The 22,177-nt window shown below is 38.4% G+C and overlaps 1 protein-coding gene across 4 annotated transcripts in view; it reads left to right on the top strand.

Annotated features, from left to right (window-relative positions):
- The window catches only part of glsb (glutaminase b), a 91,677-nt gene that overhangs the window by 7,172 nt on the left and 62,328 nt on the right, over positions 1 to 22,177 (top strand). For all 4 annotated transcript variants that reach the window (XM_063051977.1, XM_063051976.1, XM_063051978.1 and 1 more), the window contains exons 2-5: positions 13,525 to 13,624; positions 14,095 to 14,216; positions 15,735 to 15,864; positions 16,141 to 16,220. In XM_063051977.1, the coding sequence (XP_062908047.1) occupies positions 13,525 to 13,624; positions 14,095 to 14,216; positions 15,735 to 15,864; positions 16,141 to 16,220 (432 nt within the window). The remainder of the gene's footprint in view (positions 1 to 13,524; positions 13,625 to 14,094; positions 14,217 to 15,734; positions 15,865 to 16,140; positions 16,221 to 22,177) is intronic.

The following is a 22,177-nucleotide window of genomic DNA, read 5'->3' as shown; positions in this document are numbered from 1 at the left end:
AAACCCCAAGCTCCTCCAAGCCAAAAACACAGCGACAGTAATTTCAAACACCCAACCCCTCCCTCGCCCAAAAAAAAGTACCTATTACTCACCCATCAATTGGCAACAAGTAAGAAAATGAGTCTTTGAGCGTAATTCCCTAAAGGTTAATTTACAGGTTGAGTCTGTGGTGAGGAAGGCAAATGCAATGTTGACATACATTTCAAGAGGACTAGAATATAAAAGCAAGGATGTAATGTTCAGACTTTATAAAGCTCTGCGCAGGCCTCACTTAGAGTATTGTGAGCAGTTTTGGGGCTCTTAGGAAGGATGTGCTGAAACTGGAGAGGGTACAAGGAAGGTTCAAAAAATGATTCCAGGATTGAATGGCACATGACGGCTCTGGGCCTGTACAGTTTTCATTAGAATTCAGAATAATTAGGGGTGACCTTATTGAAACTTGTCGAATGGTGAGAGGCCTTGATAGAATGGATGTGGAGAGGATGTTTCCTATGGAGTCTAAGACCAGAGGACATGGCTTCAGAATAGAGGGGCGTTCTTTTGGTATGGAGATGCAGGATTTCTTTTGTCAAAGAGTGGAATCTGGAATTCATTGCCATAGGCAGCTGTGGTGACCAAGTCTTCAGGCATATTTAAGGCAGAGGTTGATAGATTCTTGATTGATCAGGGCATGAAGGGATACAGGAGAGAAGACAGGAGATTGGGGCTGAGAGGAAAATTGTATCAGCCATGATGAAATGGCGGAGCAGGTTCAATGGGCCAAATGGTCTATTTCTGCTCCAATATCACGTGGTCTAAAAACTGAAGGAGACCAATATAAACTACAGTCCACCCTGATAATCACATATGTCTCGGAATTTCGAAAACATCTCCCATCAGCGTTGAGGAGAGCAACAGCTCGAATTCAGAACTTCTGTGGGGCCTTCATCTGCTGTGAAGTGACCTTTTGACCTCCAGACCTACTTGCCAAGGACTTTTCATGGTCCTCCTGGATTCCTTAATTCCACTTAATTCTTTTCTGGCTTCTAAGGGGAGATATGATAGAGGTTTGTAAGATTATGAGAAGTGGACAGAGGATCTATTTCCCAGGGTTGAAATGTCTTGTATCAGAGAGCGTGCATTGAAAGTGAGGGACAAGTTTAATTGGTAGAGGCAAATACGTTAGAGGCTTTTAAGAGACATTTGGAAAGGCACATGTAAACAAGGAAGGTAGAGAGATATGGACATGGTGTATGGTGTAGATAAGAGGAATTTGTGTTTGGATGTTTTTGATTTGCTTTTTAGCTGGTTTGACACAACATTGTGGGTCAAATGGTGTGTTTCTGTGCTGTACTCTGTTCTGTTTCCTGAGTTGAGAGTGGAAGATGTTTGACCTCTGAATGGAAAGTTCAAAAGTACATTTGGAGTCAAATTATTGATTTCTTTTTAAATGAAACTAATTGAGACAGGGTAGATACAATGAACAAAAGCTCCAATTGGCACTGCAGGCATTTCTTTTCCTCTTGCAGTGGGACTAATAGATTAATAACATTTATAAGGTGATTAAGGTGGGGAGCAGGCTGTTCTTGTTTTCTGATGCAGAAATCTTGGACACGTAAAAATTCTGTAAAATGAAGATGCTTTCAAAAATGAAATTAAAAGTTTCCTAAATTAAAAATATCTTTAAAAAATTATAATAAAGAGCAGTAAACAGTATTAAAAAATCTAAATCAAATCAATATTTGGCATGACTATCCTTTGCCTTTATAACCGTAGCAATTCTCAGGTACAGCGTTATGCAGTTTTATAAGAAAATCAGCTGTAGGTTGTTCCAAGCATCTTAGAAAATGACACAGTTCTTCTGCAGACCTTTAGCTGTTCTGCTTGCTTCTTTCTCCAGGTAATCCGTGACACCCTCAATGATGTTGAGATTGGGGCTTTGGGGGCCATATCATATGTTACCATACTCCTTGTCTTTTTTTTCTTTATCACGTTGTCTGTGTTTGGAGTTGTCGTCTTGCAGAATGAAGCTGGAACTGATTAGCTGACTCCCTAGTGGGATTGCGTACTGGATGATAATCTGCTTGTATTTCTCAGCATTGATGATTCCATTAATTCTGACCAGATTATCAACTCTATTTGCAGAAATAGAGCCCCAAACCTGTAGAGAACCTCCGCCGTACTTCACTGCTGGCTGCAGTCACTCATCCATGTAGCACTCTCCAGCTCTTCTACAGATAAACTGCATCTTGTTTAAACCAAACATTTCAAGTTATGAGACTTCTGTCCAGAGCACTAGCTACCATTGTTCAGCACCCCACTCAGTGTATTTTTGTGCACAGGTGAGACTCTTGGCTTTGTTTCCACTTCTGACTAGACTTCTCTGGTCTGTGGAGAGGTGTACTTGGTTTCCAGTGGTTTCTGTGCGTTTAGACCTGATGGCGGTTCTGGTCTTCTGATTTAGAAGGGACACCAGATATCTCATCTTCTGCACTCAGTTTCTGTGGCCAGCCACTGTGTTTCTGGTCCCTAACCTTGCCCATTTCTTGGACAGCACATCTTGAAACACATATCTGCTGCAAAATTTCTGCTTGGGAGATCATTGAATGGTAAAAAATTCCACCAATAATATCTCCACAAAATCTACCAAATACAATTAGACTATCTGTTTCCTCTCCCGGATAAAAATGTCCTGTTGTATTTTTGCCAACTACATTGAGAATGCCCAGTATCAGACATGTGAACCAACACTACAGGTTAAAAAGCAGTCAGAAGTAAAGCACATCCTTGAAGAAATGCAACATTCACATCAGCTCTCAGGGAACCTTTAACTTTTGACTGTTCCTACCAGAGATGAACTGAAAGATTGAGCATGGGGGCCTAATATTTTCAGTTCCATCTATTTCAATGAAAGGAATATTGTAGGTTGAACAGATGAGGTTAGGGCATGGATCAGCATGATAGAAAAATGGAGTGTTCTGGGGGATGGAAAGGTTAGTTTGATCTTGGAGTTGGTTAAAGGTTGGCATGACATCGTGGGCCGAAGGCATTGACGGTGCTGTAATGTTTTATGTTCCAGCTCATGGAATTATGGTATTGTGGCCATTAGTGAGACTTGATGGCAGGAGGGGCAGTTCTGGAAGCTCAGTGTTCTAGAGTTCAGTTGTTTTAGATGTGATTGCAGGGGAGTATTAAAGGGGGAGGGGTGGCACTACTAGTCAGGGAACATGTCATTGCAGTGCTCAGACTGAAGAGCTTGCTGTTGAGGCTACGTGGGTGGAACCAGGAGTAAGAAAGGGATGGCCATGGTAATGAGATTTTATTATCGTCAGTGGCATTAGAGGAGCCGATTGTAGAGATTTAGCAGACAGTTGGAAAAAGAATAAGATTGTGTGATTTAGGTGTTTTTTTTTCCTTTTAACTTTCCACATATTGACTGGGACTCCTACACAGTAAAAGGGCTGGATAGGGCAGAGTTTGTCAAATGTGTTTTCCTTAATTAATATCCAGAGGACTCGGTTAGAGAGCATGATATTGGATCTCCTATTAGGGAACAAGACAGGGCAGGTGACAGAAGTGTGTATAAGGAAACTCTCTGGATCCAGTGATCATAATTGAATTAGTGTCAAGAATATTGTGGAGAAGAATAGGACTGTACTTAGATTGAGATTCTAAATTGCAGGAAGACTAATTTTGATGGCATCAGAAAGGATATGGCATTTTGTGGCACCAAGTTTTATTGTGGCAAAGTTGTATTCTGGCAAAGGGAATTTGGTAAGTGTGTGGCGTTCAAAAGTGACAGTTTGAGCATACAGTGTTTGTATGTTCCAGGTAGAATAAAAGATGAGGTTAACAAGTTTGTTGGGCAAGGCTAAAGGCAGGGGATATGGAGATCCTTGTTAAGAGGAATAAAAGAAGGGTGTGAGGAGTATAAGCATTACAAGAGACCACTTGAGAAGGTTGCTTAAAAAAGTATGCTTAACAATTCCAGGGCCTAACAAGATTGCCCTCGGACCTTGTTTGAGGCTAGTGCGGGAATTGCAGGGCCCTGGCAGAGGTATTTAAAACTTCCTTAGCCACAGGTGAAGTCCTGAAGGACTGAAGTATAGCTAATGTTACTCTGATGTTCAAAAATGGTTCTAAGAATAAGCTAGAAAATTATGGGTCAGTGACCTGCTGTTAGTGGTGGGTAAATTATTGGAAGGTATACTTAGGGACAGAATACATAATTACAGTGGATTCTGGTTAATTGGGGCATGTCAGACTATACATATTAGCCCAATTATGTGGCTTTCCCAATTAGCAAAAGTTTCATGGAAATAGCTAAAAAGGGTTTTTTAAAAAAAAGATAAACTACTACTTAACTGAGTAACAAATGTATTTAAATGAAATATAGAAAATATTAGAACACTACCAAAAGTACTATAGTAGTGTACAACTACTTGTATTAGTTTGTAATAGTTATCGATTGAGGAATTAATTCTGTGTATGCAGGTGTGTTTTGATTGTAAATTAAAATCAGTGCAGACACCTAATGAAGAAGATGGACTACAGGTGTCCCCCGCTTTTCGAACGTTTCCTTTACGAAACCTCACTATTACGAAAGACCTACATTAGTACCCTGTTTTCGCTTTCAGAAGGTGTTTTCACTGTTACGAAGAAAGGCAGCGCGCTATTAAAAATCAGCGCACGATAAAAGGCAGCACGCGCCCCAAGCAGCCACTCTCCCCCGGATTCGGAACGGCATTGCTTTAACACGTTGCATTGAGCAGCCGTCAGCAAGCTGAGTTCTAAGGTGTCAGAAAAGACTGAAAGAGTAAGGGTGTTACAATTAGCGTAAAACTAGACATAATTAAGCTTTTCGATCGTGGTGAACGAAGCAAGGACAAAGTGAGTTTGGCTTGTGGAAGTTGATGAAGATGATGTTGAAGAGGTTTTGGCATCCCATGACCAAGAACTGATAGATGAAGAGCTGATGCAATTGGAAGAGGAAAGGATAACAATCGAAACCGAATGCAGAAAGTGAAGCAACTGTGTGAGATTTTCGCTGCAATGATAAAGTACGACTTTAATTTTGAAAGGGTACGTAGGATTAGGAGATATTTGCAGGATGGTTTGAGTGCTTACAAACAACTGTATGATAGAAAGATGCGCGAGGCTCAGCAGTCAAGCAAGCCTTCCATATCAGCCACAGCAGATGACGAACCTCGACCTTCGACATCGAGGCAGGCAGTCATAGGAGATGATGAGCTGCCTGCCCTGATCGACAATGAGATGACACCCCCGTGTCCCATCACCCCAACTCCTGGGCCCCAGACAGATACTGTACTGATTTGCGAAGAACGCAGCAGTAGCCGGGAGGCACACAGCATATCTTTAAGAAAAAAGCCGAAATAAACATGCTAATTAATTAGGTGCCCCCTAGTACGTAATTGTCAGCTCAGATCAGAGGCGATGCAATCGGCAATGGCCTCTGATCTGTGCTGACATTTACGTGCCGGGCAGCACCTAATTAATTAGCATGTTTATTTCGGCTTTTTTCTTAAAGATGTGTTGGGTGCCTCCTGGCTACCGCTGTGTTCTTCGTGGCAATGTATCAGGTCGGCGGCCCGGAGGGTGGGGGCCACTGCACCATCCAGCCTGCGATGACTCAGTCTAACACACCATCATCAGTGTGCTCAGTGCTGTTTTCCCAATTCCGGTAAGTGATACTACACTGTACATACATTACTTCTATTTTATATAGGCTGTGTATTTTTACGTGTTATTTGGTAGATTTGGCAGCTTCATAGTTTAAAGGTTACTGGAGTGCGCGTTTATGCCAACAGCGCTTGCATGAGATTTTCGCTACGGAGATCTGTGCAGGTAATTGTTGTAGAGAAGTATTTCTACTTTATATAGGTTGTGTATTTATCATATTATTCTTGCTTTTACTATATGTTACTGTTATGTTAGGTTTTATGTGTTATTTGGTAGGTTATTTTTGGGTCTGGGAACGCTCACAAAATTTTCCCATATAAATAAATGGTAATTGCGTCTTCGCTTTACGACATTTCGACTTACGAACCGTTTCACAGGAATGCTCTACCTTCGGATGGTGGGGGGAAACCTGTACCTTCAAACAGTGCTCTCAAGGGTTGCATCCTCCAAATATCCATTTGAATTGTAACATTTAAGATGATTGTCAATCACTTCACATTCTTCATGGTTCCTGACTATTGAAGTAGTGAAATTGTTTCATTTTCACTCCCAGCTATTTCTGGCAACTCCAAACTTGAATGTTTGAAACTGCAGTGAGAAAAATGGTTGTGAATTGTCTTCTTGTTTATTATTTGCCAACTAACAAATACTGTATCACTGCTTTTTGAATATGATCATGCGAAGACTGTTCACTGTAAGCGTAGTATAGCGTCTAACGGCCACGCAGCGTGCATGAGCCTGTGATGTGCTGCAGTGATGAGTGCTGGCTCTGTTGCTGTTTTGTGCAGACCAGTGTGAGGTTGCACTTTGGGAGGACCAACCAGGGTAGGACTTGCCAAATGAACTGTAGGGAACTGAGGAGCGTGATAGAACAAGAGGATCTAGGCATATAGATCCATAATTCCTTGAAGGTGGGGTCGCAAATCAATAGTCATAAAGAGAGCTTGTGATATGGTGGGCTTCATAAGTCAACAGTACTGAGTACAGGAGCTGGGATGTTATGTTAAAGTTGTATAAGACATTGGTGAAGCTAAATTTGAAGTATTATGTGCCGTTCTGGTCAGCTATCTACAGGAAAGATGGCATTAAGATTGAAAGAGTACAAAGGAAATTTACAAAGATGTTGCTGGGACTTGAGTTATAGGGAATGGTTAATTAGGTTAGGACTTTATTCCTGGAGCAAAAGGAAATGTGGGGAGATTTGATGGAGGTATACCAGATTATGAAGGGTATAGGTAAGGTGAATGCAAGCTGGCTTTTTCCACTGGGGTTAGATCAGTCTGCAGGTCTCACTGGCCTTGTTAGTCATATATGAACTCCACCCCCAAAACCTGACTGAAAATAAGTTCCCTTTTCTCCTGAGGGGTTGCCTAAAATTTCAATCGGAAGCAGGTTTGATGTGCTTTCTGTGATCTTCCTTAATTAAAATCTGAATCTTTTTCCTTGAAGCGCACATTGTACAAATAACTCAGTGCCTACACCTTGACTCTTGCACATATGAGCAGATTTGTTTTAGTTACTGAAGTCAGCTCCTTGGAGGTTGATACCTGGCCAGAGACATTTTCTGTACACTGGTTGCTTCCAGCAGTTCAACTTTAGCTACAGTATTTGGTGAAAGAAATACTTATGGAACAACTTGGATCTTGCACAGAAGGCATATTAAAAGATTCACGTTGCAGGACCGTAGGTGGTTTGTTGTGACCACTGCATGGTAGAGCTTCAGTTTTTTGGCAGATGGTATTTTCTTTGTATGAGACTTGTACAAGGGTATGGGATTATGCTAATTGCTTGTCCAGGGAACTGCCATGAGGTAGATTGAAACTACATCCTGAGAAAATGTGAACTATGAATGATGATAACAAATGTTTAAGTAGCATGTGAGAACTGCTGTGGCAACTTGAACATTCAGCACAATCATTTAACAACTCAGCAGACAGATGTCTGCCTAGAAAAACTTGAGAAGCATGTTAGACATGTTTACATTTTATTCAGTTACTATTCTTAAATATTGCTCTGAGAAACATTCTTAAATTGCAAACTAATAAGAAATTTCATAAACTTAGGCCATTTCAAAATGTTGAAAAAATAGCTGCAGTTCAGTTTCTAGCAAATTTTGTGCTGGTGCATAAATCAGGTATTGTACCCATGTCAAGTATTAATTTTCTATTGTACTTTTTGATTATTTGTTAATTTGATTTGTACTTGGTTGTAAAGATTTCTGGCAAGAATAGAATCAAATTTTTTCCTTGTTTCAGAAGCCAGAATTTTGCAGTTTTTATAGAGCTAGTGAAGTTAAAATTGTGAAAATTTTTAAGATTCAAGTTCATTCTCCAAATATAAATATTTTTAAAATCTGTGTGTTCAGAAGCAATTGGTAAGTACCTTTCACAGTGGACTAACTGCTTTCATCTGAATTCTACTGAGGCAGCAGACCAATACAAGTATTTGATGAAAGGGGTGTTGTTTCTGGTATTCATCACGCTAAAGCAAAGCTTTAATTATCATGTGATGAATGTAATTGTAAAGAATAATCAGAGATGGCTACATAAACAGCAATGCAAAAGTACTTAAACACAACTGAATGGCAATTACAATAATGGGAAACGAAGTGTGCTAATGAAGTGAACTTGACAAACGATTATTTTTGACTCCAACATGCAGGGTGTAAGGTGCAAGTGAATTTGCTGTGTCCCCTGCCTGCCATCAACTCTTCTGTACTTGGAGGTTATTGTTTATTTTCACTCTTGCTACACCCCAAGGTGCACACATCAAATTTGCTGCTTATAGTGCCGAAAGGATTTTCCAGTGCTGCTTGTATCTGCCTCCAAGGCAGAGCTGTCAACAGAACTTTGCATGATGTTGCAGTTAGTCACATCAATATATTGACTTTGTCCAAACTGTTGCAATTGTTAAAAATAAATTACAATCTCCTGTGCTAAATTACACAACATTCCCAAAAAAAAGTTGAAGTTGAGATTTGCATGTGGTTTTTAAGACCGGATTTGAAAGAGCTTTTCAGAGCGCACAACTAAACAGTTTGCAATATTTATGATCTGCTGGAAGTGCGAAGAATAGCAAAATCAAATCATCTGAAGTTAACTCTAACTTCATTGACGATTAAATGTATAGATAATCCACATGGAGATTAAAGATAGGGTAATTGCACCAGGATAATGTATTTTCCATTGGGTTGAAGGCTATTGGGGCCTACCTGATTTGGAGTTAGTTTATTATTGTCACATGTACCATATACCATATAAAGTTTGTTTTGATACTCTTCATACATATCAAATCATTACACAGTGCATTGAAATAGTACAAGGTAAGACGATGACAGAATGAAGTGTAACAGCTACAGTGAAATTGTAGTGCAGGTTGTCAATAAAGTGCAAGGTTATAATGAGGTAGCTTTGGATCCTTAGAAAAGAGTAAAATGATGTGGGGGTAAATACTGAGGTTATGGAGGATATAATCGTTAATTCTTTCTGGATAATTCAGAAGTGAAATTTGAAAAACTATAATTTGGATTTATTTTGTTCTGGATAAATGTTAAGATAAGGTGAGAACATAGAATTGTATCAATCATGATACAATTCACTAACCGTACAACTTGGAGAAGTAAAATGCATTACCCGTTTTAATGTCACTGAAATTGGAGTTTACAATATCATGTTCTGGGGTTTCAGGATTGCTGCGTATGGGAGTCAGTGGATTGCGTGATTGTGCCACTTGAATTATTCTAATACTCTGAATAAGTGTGATATTTCATAAATTAGCATTGTATATTTGCAGGATGTTGCTGTTTGAGTGCTTACAATTATAGATGAAGAGTATTGTAAAGTACACTTGTTAAAGTGACACAAATTTCATTCAGATAATTTTGTGCTTCCTGATCATAGTGCACCATGTGCCCCATGAAACTCCGAATTATGTTTATATTTGCGTAGAGATTTCTAATGAAATGTGGAATGTGTGGCTATTCCTTTCAAGTTGTCTGCTTTGTGGAGTCTGCATGGGGCAAGGTAAGAACATTGAAGAATCCATACTGAGTCATAGCTGATACCAGGAGTTATAATACAGGTTAAATATTTAAATGATATACAGAAAAAAGTTATATCTGGGAAATGACATTTGGAAGAGGTGAAAAACAAAGTGAATAATTGTGTCGTGCAATATTTTTCTAAGGAGGTGAGACTTTTAATTAAGGTAAAAGTGGCTTAAAACTAATGCTGGTGCAATCAGCAGTGAGTTTTGAAAAATCCCAATCAATAATAACACCTCAGAAATGCACTGGCATTGAGTTCTTAACCATTCTTAATGTGGAATTCATCCCATGTGTAACAGCAGTTGGTGGAGGAACAAAATATCTTTTCTGGTAACTAAATTCCTATACTTAATGCCTTTGACCTGGAATCCCACTGTATCCAATTTAATGTGCATTTGCAGCGTTAACCATACATAGTTTAGTTTTTAATTAAATAAGATTGCATAGTTTGGAAGGGGCAGTTTTTAGTTGAAATACATTTTTTAAAGGGCGGTGAGGTGTAAAGCACTATTTCTGATGGAATATTCAAGAACTATGTAATTGATACTGGGCTTTGGTCATGTTAATCTCAAGGACAGCTGCAGTGCACAACTTTGTTCATTATTGACTACTGTGCCTTGAAGCATGGAAGTCAGTAAATGAGCTGGAAATTAGATCCACTTCTTATATACAAGATAAAATCTGCAGATGCTGGAGATCCGAGCAGTGCACACAACATGCTGGAGGAACTCAATTTCCTCTGCCATCCAAAGGAGAGCGTTCCTATGAAACGGTTCGTAGCCGGAATGTTGTAAAGCTAAGAAGCAATTACCATTTATTTATATGGCAACATTTTGTGAGCGTTCGCAGACCCAAAAATAACCTACCAAATCATGCCAAATAACACATAAAACCTAAAATAACAGTAACATATAGTAAAAGCAGGAATGATATGATAAATACACAGCTTATATAAAGTAGAAATACTTTTCTACAGTTATTGCCTGAACTGTTCTCCGTAGCAAAAATCTCACGCAAGTGGTCTCAGCAGAAACATAAAATCGTACCAAATAACGCATAAAAATACACAACCAATATCAAGTAGAAATAATGTATGTACAGTGTAGTATCACTTACCGGAATTGGGAAAATGCCGAGCACACTGATGATGGTGTGTTAGACTGAGTCATCGAAGTTTGGGTGGTGCAGTGGCCCCCACCCTCTGGGCAGCGAACCGATACCGATCCGCGAAGCACGCAGGGGTACAGTGGTAGCCGAGAGGCACACAGCACATCTTTAAGAAAAAAGCCAAAACAAACAAGCTAATTAATTAGGTACTGCCCGGCACTTAATTTTCGACCCAGATCAGAGGCGATTGCCGATTGCTTTGCCTCTGATCTGGGCCAACAATTACATGCCGGGAGGCACCTAATTAATTAGCATGTTTATTTCAGCATTTTTCTTAAAGATGTGCTGTGTGCCTCCCAGCTACCGCTGCATTCTTGGCGAATCGGTATCTGTCCACGGCCTGAGGGTTGGGGTGGTGGGACACTGGGGTGTCATCTCATCGTTGTCTGTTTCCATTAGGGCAAGCAGGTCATCTTCTTCTACCTCTGCCTGCCTTGATGTCGAAGGTCGAGGTTCGTCATCTGCTGTGGCTGATGTGGAAGGCTTGCTTGACTGCTTAGCCACGTGCATTTTTAGATCATACAGTTCTTTGTAAGGACTCAAACCATCTTGCAAATATGCCCTAAACCGACGTACCCTTTCAAAATTAAACTTGTACTTTATCATTATTCATTCGGTTTCGATTGTTAGATTATGAAGACACGCAGTCCTCTTTTATTGTCATTTAGTAATGCATGCATTAAGAAATGATACAATATTTCCTCTGGTGTGATATCACAAAACCCAGGACAGACCAAGACTGGAAAAAAAACTAACAAAACCACATAATTACAACATATAGTTACAACAGTGCAACAATACCATAACTTGATGAAGAAGTCCATGAGCACAGTAACAGTTCAGAGTCTCTCAAATGTCCCACATCTCACGCAGACGGGAGAAGGAAGAAAAACTCTCCCTGCCATACCCGACCACGGTCCGACTCTGAGTCATCCGAAAACTTAGAGCTCTGATCAGCTCTCCGACACCGAGTACTGAATGCCATTTCTATCCGAACAATTCAACCTCCATCTCGGTCACCAACAGCAGGCAAAGCCGGGGATTTTGAGGCCTTCCTTCCGAAAGATTCCTGACCACGCAGTAACGACAGCAGCGAACAAGCATTTCAGAAATTTTTCCAGATGTTCCTCTGTGCTTTCTCGTCCGTCTCCATCAAATCAGAATTGTCCACGGCCTCTATTTAACGGATACAATATTATTTTTCACCGGAGGGCTGCGCACGCGCGGTGCGCTGCTCTCTCTCCTCCCATCGTTTTCCTTTCCTCTTCCAATTGCATCAGCTCTTCAACATCATCTGCGTTAGCTTCCACAAGCCAAACTCACTTTGTCCTTACTTCGTTCACCACGATCAAAACGCTTAATTATGTCTAGCTTTACGCTAAGTGTAACACCCTTACGAGCTCTTTCAGGCTTTTCCAATACCTTAGAACTCATCTTGCAAACGGCTGCTCACAGGCACGTGATTAAGGCAATGCCAGTGAGAATGCAGTTCCGAATCCAGGGGAGAGCAGCTGCCTTTTTTTTTTGCGCACTGCTTTTTCCGCGTGCTGCCTTTCTTCGTAACAGTGAAAACACCTTCTGTTAACAAAAACAGGGAATTAATGTAGGTCTTTCATAACAGTGAGGTTCCGTAAAGTGATTGTTCAAAAAGCGGGGGACACCTGTATTTGAATGCAGTTGTGCATTTTGATTGAAACATTTAGTGTAAGTAAGTGAGTTGATTTAATGTATTTATTGTTTATCAATATTATTTAAACCCAGTTGTCAGTGAGCTTTCGAAAGCCTGTTTTATTGTCTGAGTGAAGCACCATGATGCACTGCCTGAGGCTTAGTGGATTTTGTGACCTGCTCTTTTTCTCACATGATTCCCATGGCAGACAGCTCTTTAGAGTTGTTGGATCTGTGGGGCAACAAAGAACCAAAGATCCAGTGGGTGGGGAGAAGGAGGGGTTGTAAGGAGTGATTCTCAAGGGGTTGTAGTGGAAACAGTTGTGCTTGATTGAGTCCATTTATGACTGGGTAAATAATCAGCATTTTAATATTTAATTATTTGGTTGATTAATATTTCAAATTGTGTGGTTAGTTCAAAAGGAAGCAATATCTTCATGTCTTTTTGAGGAATCCAAACCCTACTGCCATTACCCTGTCAATTTCTAGTAGTCTCCAATGTAACCCCTTTTTGCTTGTGACAGTTTTTTTAAATTTGAGATTTCTAACATTTCATTCTGACCTCTTATAATTGTCCAAATAGAATAGTCTGTAGATCTATTTGACAAGTAAGGTTCCTCCCTCATCTTCAAGCGTGGAATGATATAAAGTTTAAATAATTTTACTACTTTCAGATTCTTGTCACAAGGGAGTCATTTGTTCTTGATTTCATTCTAGTAAAGGTTAGGCTGAAAACTAAAGCATTTCTCTTTTCTTCTTTGACACTTACATATATATAAAAAAAAGTTTGTAGCTGGACTAAGTCAGAGTAGAACGTAATGAAAGGAGACATCAGAACCAAGGTGTGATGGGTACAAAAATGTGAAAGACTTAATTTTGTTGAAGCCTTTTGCAGTGTCTTAAAAAATGTGAACTTGTGTCTCTCTTGCCTTGTTTTTCTTAAACAATTGTTCTTTCTCTTCAAGGAAAAAGTACAAAGCAGGTCTTCTCCCCAGTCTGGAAGATCTTCTGTTTTACACAATTGCTGAAGGGCAGGAGAAGATTCCAATTCATAAGTTTATTACTGTAAGTTTTGCTGTGTAATGACTCTTCTTTCAAGCTTTTTTATCACTGAATTACAAGGTGTAGAATACTAAGCTTGTCTAATGAGATAACTAAAATCAGGTATTTTAACCAATCAAATATTGCAGTTTAATCTCTAACTTGATGGATGTTTTGGAATATAGAGAGAGATGATCGGTAACCATCGGCAAAACCTCTGGGGGCATTTTGGGAGGAATGAGGTATTTTGCAGGGAGTTGTCAAGGTTTTTTGTCAGTGCTGTGAGGTATCAACAGGGGAGTAATATTAGGCAATGAGGTACAGAAGCTTTCATAACAATTTGAGAAGTTATTTTTCATATTCTGTTAACTTAAAAAGCAGGGGTGTTATTACTGATCCACAACTGATGACTTATGAGATTGGTTACTATTTGAGGCAATTTGTATGTCATTTTGGTAATGCCTGAATGCCGATTGTCTTTTTGTTCATTACAGGTCCTAAAATCAACAGGATTAAGAACATCTGATCCTCGATTGAAGGAGTGTATGGATATGCTTAGAACAAATGTGCAGGCAGCTTCTGATGGAGTTCTGCTTGATAAAGAACTCTTTAAAAAGTGAAGTATTTGTTGAACCCACAACTCTTTAATATCTAGAGTCAATTAGTGCTTCTGTTTTCAGTATTTCTCTTGGGTCTATCTTGAAACTTAGTGCAGGTTGGACAGCTGTTTGGGTTGAGTTGAGAGAGGGAGAGAGAGAAAGACAGCACAGAATAATTTGGAAGTCCTGAGGATGTTTTGAATTTTAAAAAAATACCATCAAGGCAGAGTTAGGAAAATCTAAAACTAGATATGAGAAATCTGAAGTTGAGTTGAATTGAATTGACTTCATTACTTACATCCTTCATATATGTGAGGGGTAAAAATCTACATTACATTTTCCTCTAAATATGCAATGTGCAATTTATAGTATTTTATTATGTACAATAGAATAGTCAGTATAAGAGAAATACAGTTGTGTCAGCATGAATTAAGCAGTCTGATGGCCTGGGTGGAAGAAGCTGTCCCTGAGCTTGTTGGTCCTGGCTTTTATGCTGCGGTACCGTTTCCTGGATAGTAACAGCTGGAACAGTTTGTGGTTGGGGTGACACAATGATCCTTCAGGACCTTTTTGCACAGCTGTCTTTGTAAAAATGTCCTGAATAGTGGGAAGTTCACATCTACAAATGTGCTGGGCTGTCCACACCACTCTCTGCAGAGTCCTGTGATTGAGGGAAGTATAGTTCCCATACCAGGCAGTGATGCAGCCAGTCAGGATGCTCTCAATTGTGCTCCTTAAAAATGCTCAAACCTTTGTTCACTTTTTTTATTATTATTGTTCAGTAACCTAGCATACAGATATCCTCCTCAACTGATCTGCATGCAGCTCTGGTCTTGGTCTCTGGTCTTCCATAATTGAGATCCCCTTTACCCTATCTGTCTCCCATTTTTTTTTTTCCTCTTTACATGGATGTTGTCTGAGTTACTAATGTTTACACATTTTTTTAAACTTATTTTCATTCATTCCTGGCAAGGTTTGCATTTATTGTTCTTGTGAGGTAAATTAGGAAGTAAGTAATCAGGCATATCAGACCAAGATGCCAAGATTCTTTTCCCAAAAGGATAGGCTTTTAAAAATAAATGTCATAGCTACAATTACTTTTGTAAGTTTTGATGATTTGATTTAAATTAATCCTTCTGTCAAACTGCAGTGTAAACTGGTGCCTATGGATAAGTCCAGTCCATTTAAACATTTAATTCTTTTTTCTGTGTTAAAATGTTGGCGCATAGGATTTATAACTTTTGGTAAAGAGTTGTAAACCTTTTAAACAGATCTATGTTTGATCTTGTCAAACTACAATGTTCTAGAAAGGGTCTGAAAATTTGAAATGCAAGTAGAATGTTGGAACTGCTTAGCTGTCACTAACCTAAAATATCTAAGTGTTTCTCTCTGGGTGCTGCTTGGCCAATAACATTTTCTGGTTTTATTTTATGTTTAAACTGTAAGAGGAAGCTTTTTCAGCAGCACTCTCAAGTAGCTTTATTTTTTCCAACAGCATTCTTGTAATAAGTTTTCTTTTTTTTTCCCCTTTTCAGGTGTGTTGGAAACAATATTGTACTGCTCACTCAAGCTTTCAGGAGGAAGTTTGTCATTCCAGAATTTGAAATATTTACATCGCATATTGATGGTCTTTATGAGATAGCCAAAAGAATGACAGGAGGAAAGGTACATCTTAATTTTAATATACTGAGGAACTGGATATTAAACGGCTAAAAGTAAGCTTAGGAATGCATTGTTTTTTACAGAAGATGTTAGCTTGGTTTACATTTTGTTGTTGGTGACTGTTAATGTCAATTGTATTTTGTTTGTATTCACCTGGTTATCTTAATTTGTACAGTGTTTTTATGTAAAATATTCAAACTGAGCACAATGAAGGAGGGACTACAAGTGATGCTAGTATGATGTTTCACTTTGTTCAAAGGTTTTTTTTTCCTCTTACAGGTTGCCGATTATATTCCACAGCTGGCTAAGTTTAGCCCAGATTTGTGGGGTGTGTCCTTGTGCACAGTGGATGGTCAAAGGTAAGAAAAACAATTATTTTTTTTAAATCTTTAATCGTATCTGGAAATGCATGCTATATATTTATACTTGCTTTGCAGTGACTTCATTTATTGTACTTCAATAGAAATCAAGTCAAATACTTAAGTCTTTTTTAAGTCAACTGAATTTTCAAGTACTTTTGTAGTGAATTATTTAATTGTATACTTGCTGCTGTCCACATATCATATGACTCAGATTTTGAATAAACTTTATTTTCCTATTGGCATATTACAAAAAAACCATGTTTGCTTATTGTTAGGAATATAGGAAAAAGGTTAAGTTCTGCTTTTTAATTTTAAAAAAAATTAGTCATTTGTATTGCAAACTTTAGCTATGTATTCTGGTTTCATTTTCATTTCTCTACAAGTACCTTATCGAAACCATTTAATCATTATTAGATTGTGCTGAGTTTTTGAGATCTTAGGAAAACCAACCTTGTGAATGGAATTTTCCCTGTTGATCCCAATATCATTCTGGTGTACTCCCTTCAAAGGTCATGTATTTTACTGTTAAAGCAATATCCAGAATTGAATGCATTTCTCTACATTTCCCCTAATCAGAGCTTTGTATAACTGTAGCATGGATCCTACTATTTATTCCATCTCTCTTGAGAAGGTGATGATATTTTCAGTTATGCTAATCCAGTAATTTTTTTAATAACTTTCTTTGCATGATCCCCTAATTCTTTTTGTTCTTTACAGTTCACTGCTACTGATTTTTCAATCCAAATAGAAACTATTTCTTTTTAATGTTGAATACCACTTAGCATACTCTTGTGCCTTTACTTTATGTATTGATGTCCTTTTGAAACTTTACATTTCTGCCTGCATTAATTATTGTGCTGCCTAGCTTGATCGTGTCATCAAACTTGGAGGTATTTTTCTGAGTCCTTTAAAACAAAGCGGAAAAGTTGAGGTCCATTATAAATGCAGGAGATCTTGCAGATGCTGGAAATCCAGAGCAACACACAGAAAATGCTGAAGGAACTCAGTAGGTCAGGCAGCATCTGTGGAGATGAATAAATAGTTGATGCTTCAGGCTGAAACCCTTCAGCAGCACTGGAAAGGAAGGAGGGAAGGGAAGGAGGGCAAGCTAGAAGGTAATGGTGAAACCAGGTGGATGGGAGAGTAGAGTTGAAATAATATAAATACTCAAGAGTACCACACAATAGGGTTCCTTATTTGACTTGCTTTCATCTTGCCTGCGGTTTCTTCTGTAGAATTCTGAACAATATCTTCTACAACTCTTTAAATATATTTTATTGGTGTTCTCTTGTTTACCATGTTATTTGCTACCTAAAGCACTCAACTGTACTTGTAGGCATAAACTATCTTTGATAAAACTAGACCTCTACTTTCTGATCAGCTCCTTTGTTCAAATCCTCATTCGTTCTGACAGTTTGCTTGGAATTTTTGCTACATTGGATGTTGAACCAATAGCTGTGGTTTAATTCAACATTTTCTATTTGAGGGGTGGTATTTCTAATTTCATCCAATACTAATGCATAGAAATAAAGCTGTTTGGTTTTGGAGTCAGTTAATCTTGTCTAGTTAGTTCCCTAATTATTTTGTGTCAAATTTTACTGAGTTCCTCCTTGGTTTTTATTTTGGGGTAATCTATAAATTGATGGCCTTTTTTAAAGTTGGCGTTACCCTTGCTGAATTTTTATGTAATCACTACATAAATGTACTTCTCACTGAACTCTAGTTAGCCATCAAAGATGAAAAATGAAGTGTCTGGCACAGCAGTGATTCTGAGGGGGGTTTATGGGTTTTATAACTGAACTTTTGTCATTAAGTTTCTAGATGTTCTTTTGCTTCTATGCGAAGTAGCTACTGTATTTCAAATGCATGCTTAACTACTGTGCTCATCACTCCGTCAAGATAGCCTTAAATTATCACCTCTCAATGAGCTTGCTACACACTTTTTTTGTGTAGTAATTACTTGTGTATTTCCCTCGGGTTCAACTTGGAAACTTACTACCTTGTTTGTGGTCGAGAGCTATTACTGCCTTTTGCTTTTGACCATTTAATTCATCCATCAACTCTTTATGCTCTTTGTACCAAGAATGAGCTATTTTCCTAAAAGTGGAGGGCATCTTGTAATTTTTTCTTTCACTTGTGTTTACAGCTGCTTTACTTGCAAGGCGACTTGTGTTTCAGTATATTTCAGTTAATATTTAAACAAAGGCGAGTATATTCTATCAGGGAATGCAGAACTAGATACAAAGCAATTACTTGCCCTTTCTTCCTCACCTAATTGTCAGTAAAATTGAGAGACTGGGGAATAGAACCTTTTAGCATTTAATGTTTCTAAGTTAATTATGGCATGCCGATGAATCAAAATTCTTGTTTTCTGCCTCAACACTACTCAACTTGCTGGCTGAACTTTGGAATATGTGCTAGCAGCCATCCTGGTCACTTGGGATGTGGTATGAGATTGCAGTTTGCTCTCAAACTAGGGTCAGTTTTATATTTTAGACCCTTGCTTGCCAGGAGGCGGATTGAGGCTGTCCAAACTCTTTTCTGTCTGCAAGGATGTATGTGAAGAGGAAGAAACTCCTTGAAAAAGATTTTCTTTGTGGTACGTAAAGTGAAACTGTTTGTAATACTTGAAGAATGTATTTGTATATAGCACTTAAAATCTTCATTATTTACAAGTTCAATATTTGGGGATAATTTCAAGTATAGCATAATTTGGCTTACAATTTAAAAATTCCTATCTTTTGCATGTATGAACTTGGGAAAATAAAGTAATTTCTAGCATTTTTAAAAATCAAGTTTCTTCTGGATTAATTCATAATATAAATATTAGGCTGGTGAAGTTCAGAAGTATTTATATTCCCCATTGCTTCTCAATTTCCTCAACCCTTTTTTTTCCCTCCTCACTTCCAAATTCCCTAACATGTCAACAATTTCAAATTTCAATTTCAAATTGAGCAAGAAAGAATAAAACTGATAATTTTTCAATCATGCTTTATTGTAAGATCTATTCATTCAAAAGCATTGGTCCTCACTTTCCAAAAACACTTTAATGTTACTGAATTTTGGTATTCGAATAGGTCTAACCTGTCAATGTGGTTATGTGCATATTACTAGGAAAAATATTTTTAAGAATAACTGAATCTTTTAATTGGATAGTATGATGGCAGAGTCACATTTTTAAAGGGATGAATTGCTGCTTTAAGCTGTTAAGTAACCTGCATTTTCCTGTTTCTATAACTGAAAATTTAAATTACAGACTTTCCCTAGAGCCTAGGGCCTAGTGCTCATACAGCATCTGGAATGTAAAACTTTACTAATTCATTTTAAAAACTGGTTTATGATTGCACAGTCAATTTAAATCCTTAAGCACAGCCCAGATTTTCCTTATTGATGAATATGGCACTACAATAGACTACTGGATGTTTCCTATTAATAAAGTAAATAGATCTTTTATTATCAGAATTATTTTTGTAGTCAGAATTTTATATCAACTACTCAGATGAAGTCAAACAGCTGGATTTTGGGGAACTACTTGAATTAAATTATATTTACATTAAAGATGACTTGATGATTGCAGACACATGGGATCCAACCTCCAGTTATATTCTCTTAGCACCTCTGTGTGCATTATTTCACATTTTTCTGAATTAAATTTCTTTTGATTCCTTTCCACTAAGCTAGAGCGATGATTCACATGTTGCTGCACTGTTTAAGCACTAAGGGTTCATAGGATGGTTGATAGGATTGTGCTATATATAATTTATAAATTATGCAGTTGACTCTACACAGAAACCGGCGTCACTGAAAAGCATAACAATGTACAGGTACTGGAACTCAAAGTTCTGCATTAAGGTGGCTGGTCAGCGAACATCTGTGGAAAGAATGGAGAATTATTTCAATATATGAACATTGTCTACAAATATTGACTAATGTTAGCTACTGCAGTATACACTGATCATGTAAAGCAAACTTTGTGGAGAATAATCTAAAGTAACATGACTGCTAATTTTTGCTCTGTTCAGATTCGAATTCTTCTGCTAGAAATATAGTTAATAATTTAAGTATGGGTTTAAATCGATTACTTCTGTACATTCAAACTTTCAAGTGTATATTCGGGCAGTGATGAGGATGATTTATTACAAAGGAGAGAGATGTATATACTGGGCTGGATTTCCCTGGCAACTTGCTGCAGAACTCCATGTAACTCTTTCACTGCCTGGAAGTTTCAAAATTCCAATGAATGTGTGTGTAAAGTTGGACGGCCTGAACTTCCTCATAAGTGTTTATTTTGGTGAGGTTGTAAAATAGTCATTTTAAACTCCACAAGGAGCTTAGCGGAGATGCGCCAAATTCCTACAGCTTTTCAGCAGCTATATTGGGGATTCTGCTTGTTGAATCCATGCTAGGTTAGTTACAGGCTTAATTCCATAAATGGAAAATGTAACTTTAAATGTCTTCTAGTTTCTAATTTTTTTCATTTAAATAGTAATAGTACAATTAACTTTTTTGATGTTTGAATGCTAGGCTTTCATATGTAGAGTTTATTCACTGCTTTAATAATTGATTATGCATGGGGTTATGACTTTGGTTATCTTCAGTGCAGGTGGGATTTGAAGCCATATCACGTAACCCAGGGGCTCCCTTCTGATCATGGTAGTGACAGCTTCATTTAAAAAAAAAATGCTCACCTGCGGTTTGTTCCCAGGCAAGCAAGGTCCTTGTGAATAGATGGGTGGAGAGTATGGATGTCAAGCTGTTGCCAGGAAGTCCGGATCATTATGTTTAACAGTACTTCTGCCTACTTGATAAGAAATTTAAAGTGAAAAGAAATGCACTTTTTTTTATATGCCTTTCTCTGATTGTCACATGAGGACTCTGAAGAAGATTAATTTTGTTGAGGTATTTGGGTGCAGCCTCTGGTGTTATACTAGCCTAATTTGATGGTTGTTCCTAACGTTTGTATCTCTGTTGGTCATCAGCTGTTGAAATCTGAACTCTGGACTCAAAATTTATGATTGCAATATGATTTTAAATCTGAGTAGCTTTGGACATCCCCTTCTATGTTTTTAATCAAAATGTGTCTTGTTCAAGAGACTGAAGTGCCTCCTAATGGTTATTGGTTTGAGATTTTCTGATTTCTACCAAACGCCTGAGCACAACACTTGGAGTAGTATTAGACCATAAGACAAAGGAGCAGAAGTAGGCCATTCGGCCCATTGAGTCTGCTCCGCCATTTTATCATGAGCTGATCCATTTTATCCTATTTAGTCCCACTGCCCCACCTTCTCACCATAACCTTTGATGCCCTGGCTACTCGGTTACCTATCAATCTCTGCCTTAAATACGCCCAATGACTTGGCCTCCACTGCTGCCTGTGGCAACAAATTCCATAGATTCACCACCCTCTGACTAAAAAAATTTCTTCGCATTTCTGTTCTGAAAGGGCGCCCTTCAATCCTGAAGTCGTGTCCTCTCGTACTAGACTCCCCCATCATGGGAAACAACTTTGCCACATCCACTCTGTCCATGCCTTTTAACAATCGAAATGTTTCTATGAGGTCTCCCCTCATTCTTCTAAACTCCAAGGAATACAGTCCAAGAGCGGACAAACGTTCCTCATATGTTAACCCTCTCATTCCCGGAATCATTCTCGTGAATCTTCTCTGTACCCTCTCCAACATCAGCACATCCTTTCCTAAATAAGGAGACCAAAACTGCCCACAGTACTCCAAGTGAGGTCTCACCAGCGCCTTATAGAGCCTCAACATCACATCCCTGCTCCTATACTCTATTCCTCTAGAAATGAATGCCAACATTGCATTCGCCTCCTTCACTACCGACTCAACCTGGAGGTTAACTTTAAGGGAATCCTGTACGAGGACTCCCAAGTCCCATTGCATCTCAGAACTTTGAATTCTTTCCCCATTTAAATAATAGTCTGCCTGTTTATTTTT

The sequence above is a fragment of the Mobula hypostoma genome, chromosome 6, assembly GCF_963921235.1.
Source record: "Mobula hypostoma chromosome 6, sMobHyp1.1, whole genome shotgun sequence".
Taxonomy (NCBI): Eukaryota; Metazoa; Chordata; class Chondrichthyes; order Myliobatiformes; family Myliobatidae; genus Mobula; species Mobula hypostoma.
Note: the sequence above shows the minus strand (reverse complement) of the source record. Positions and strands in the feature narration are given on the sequence as shown.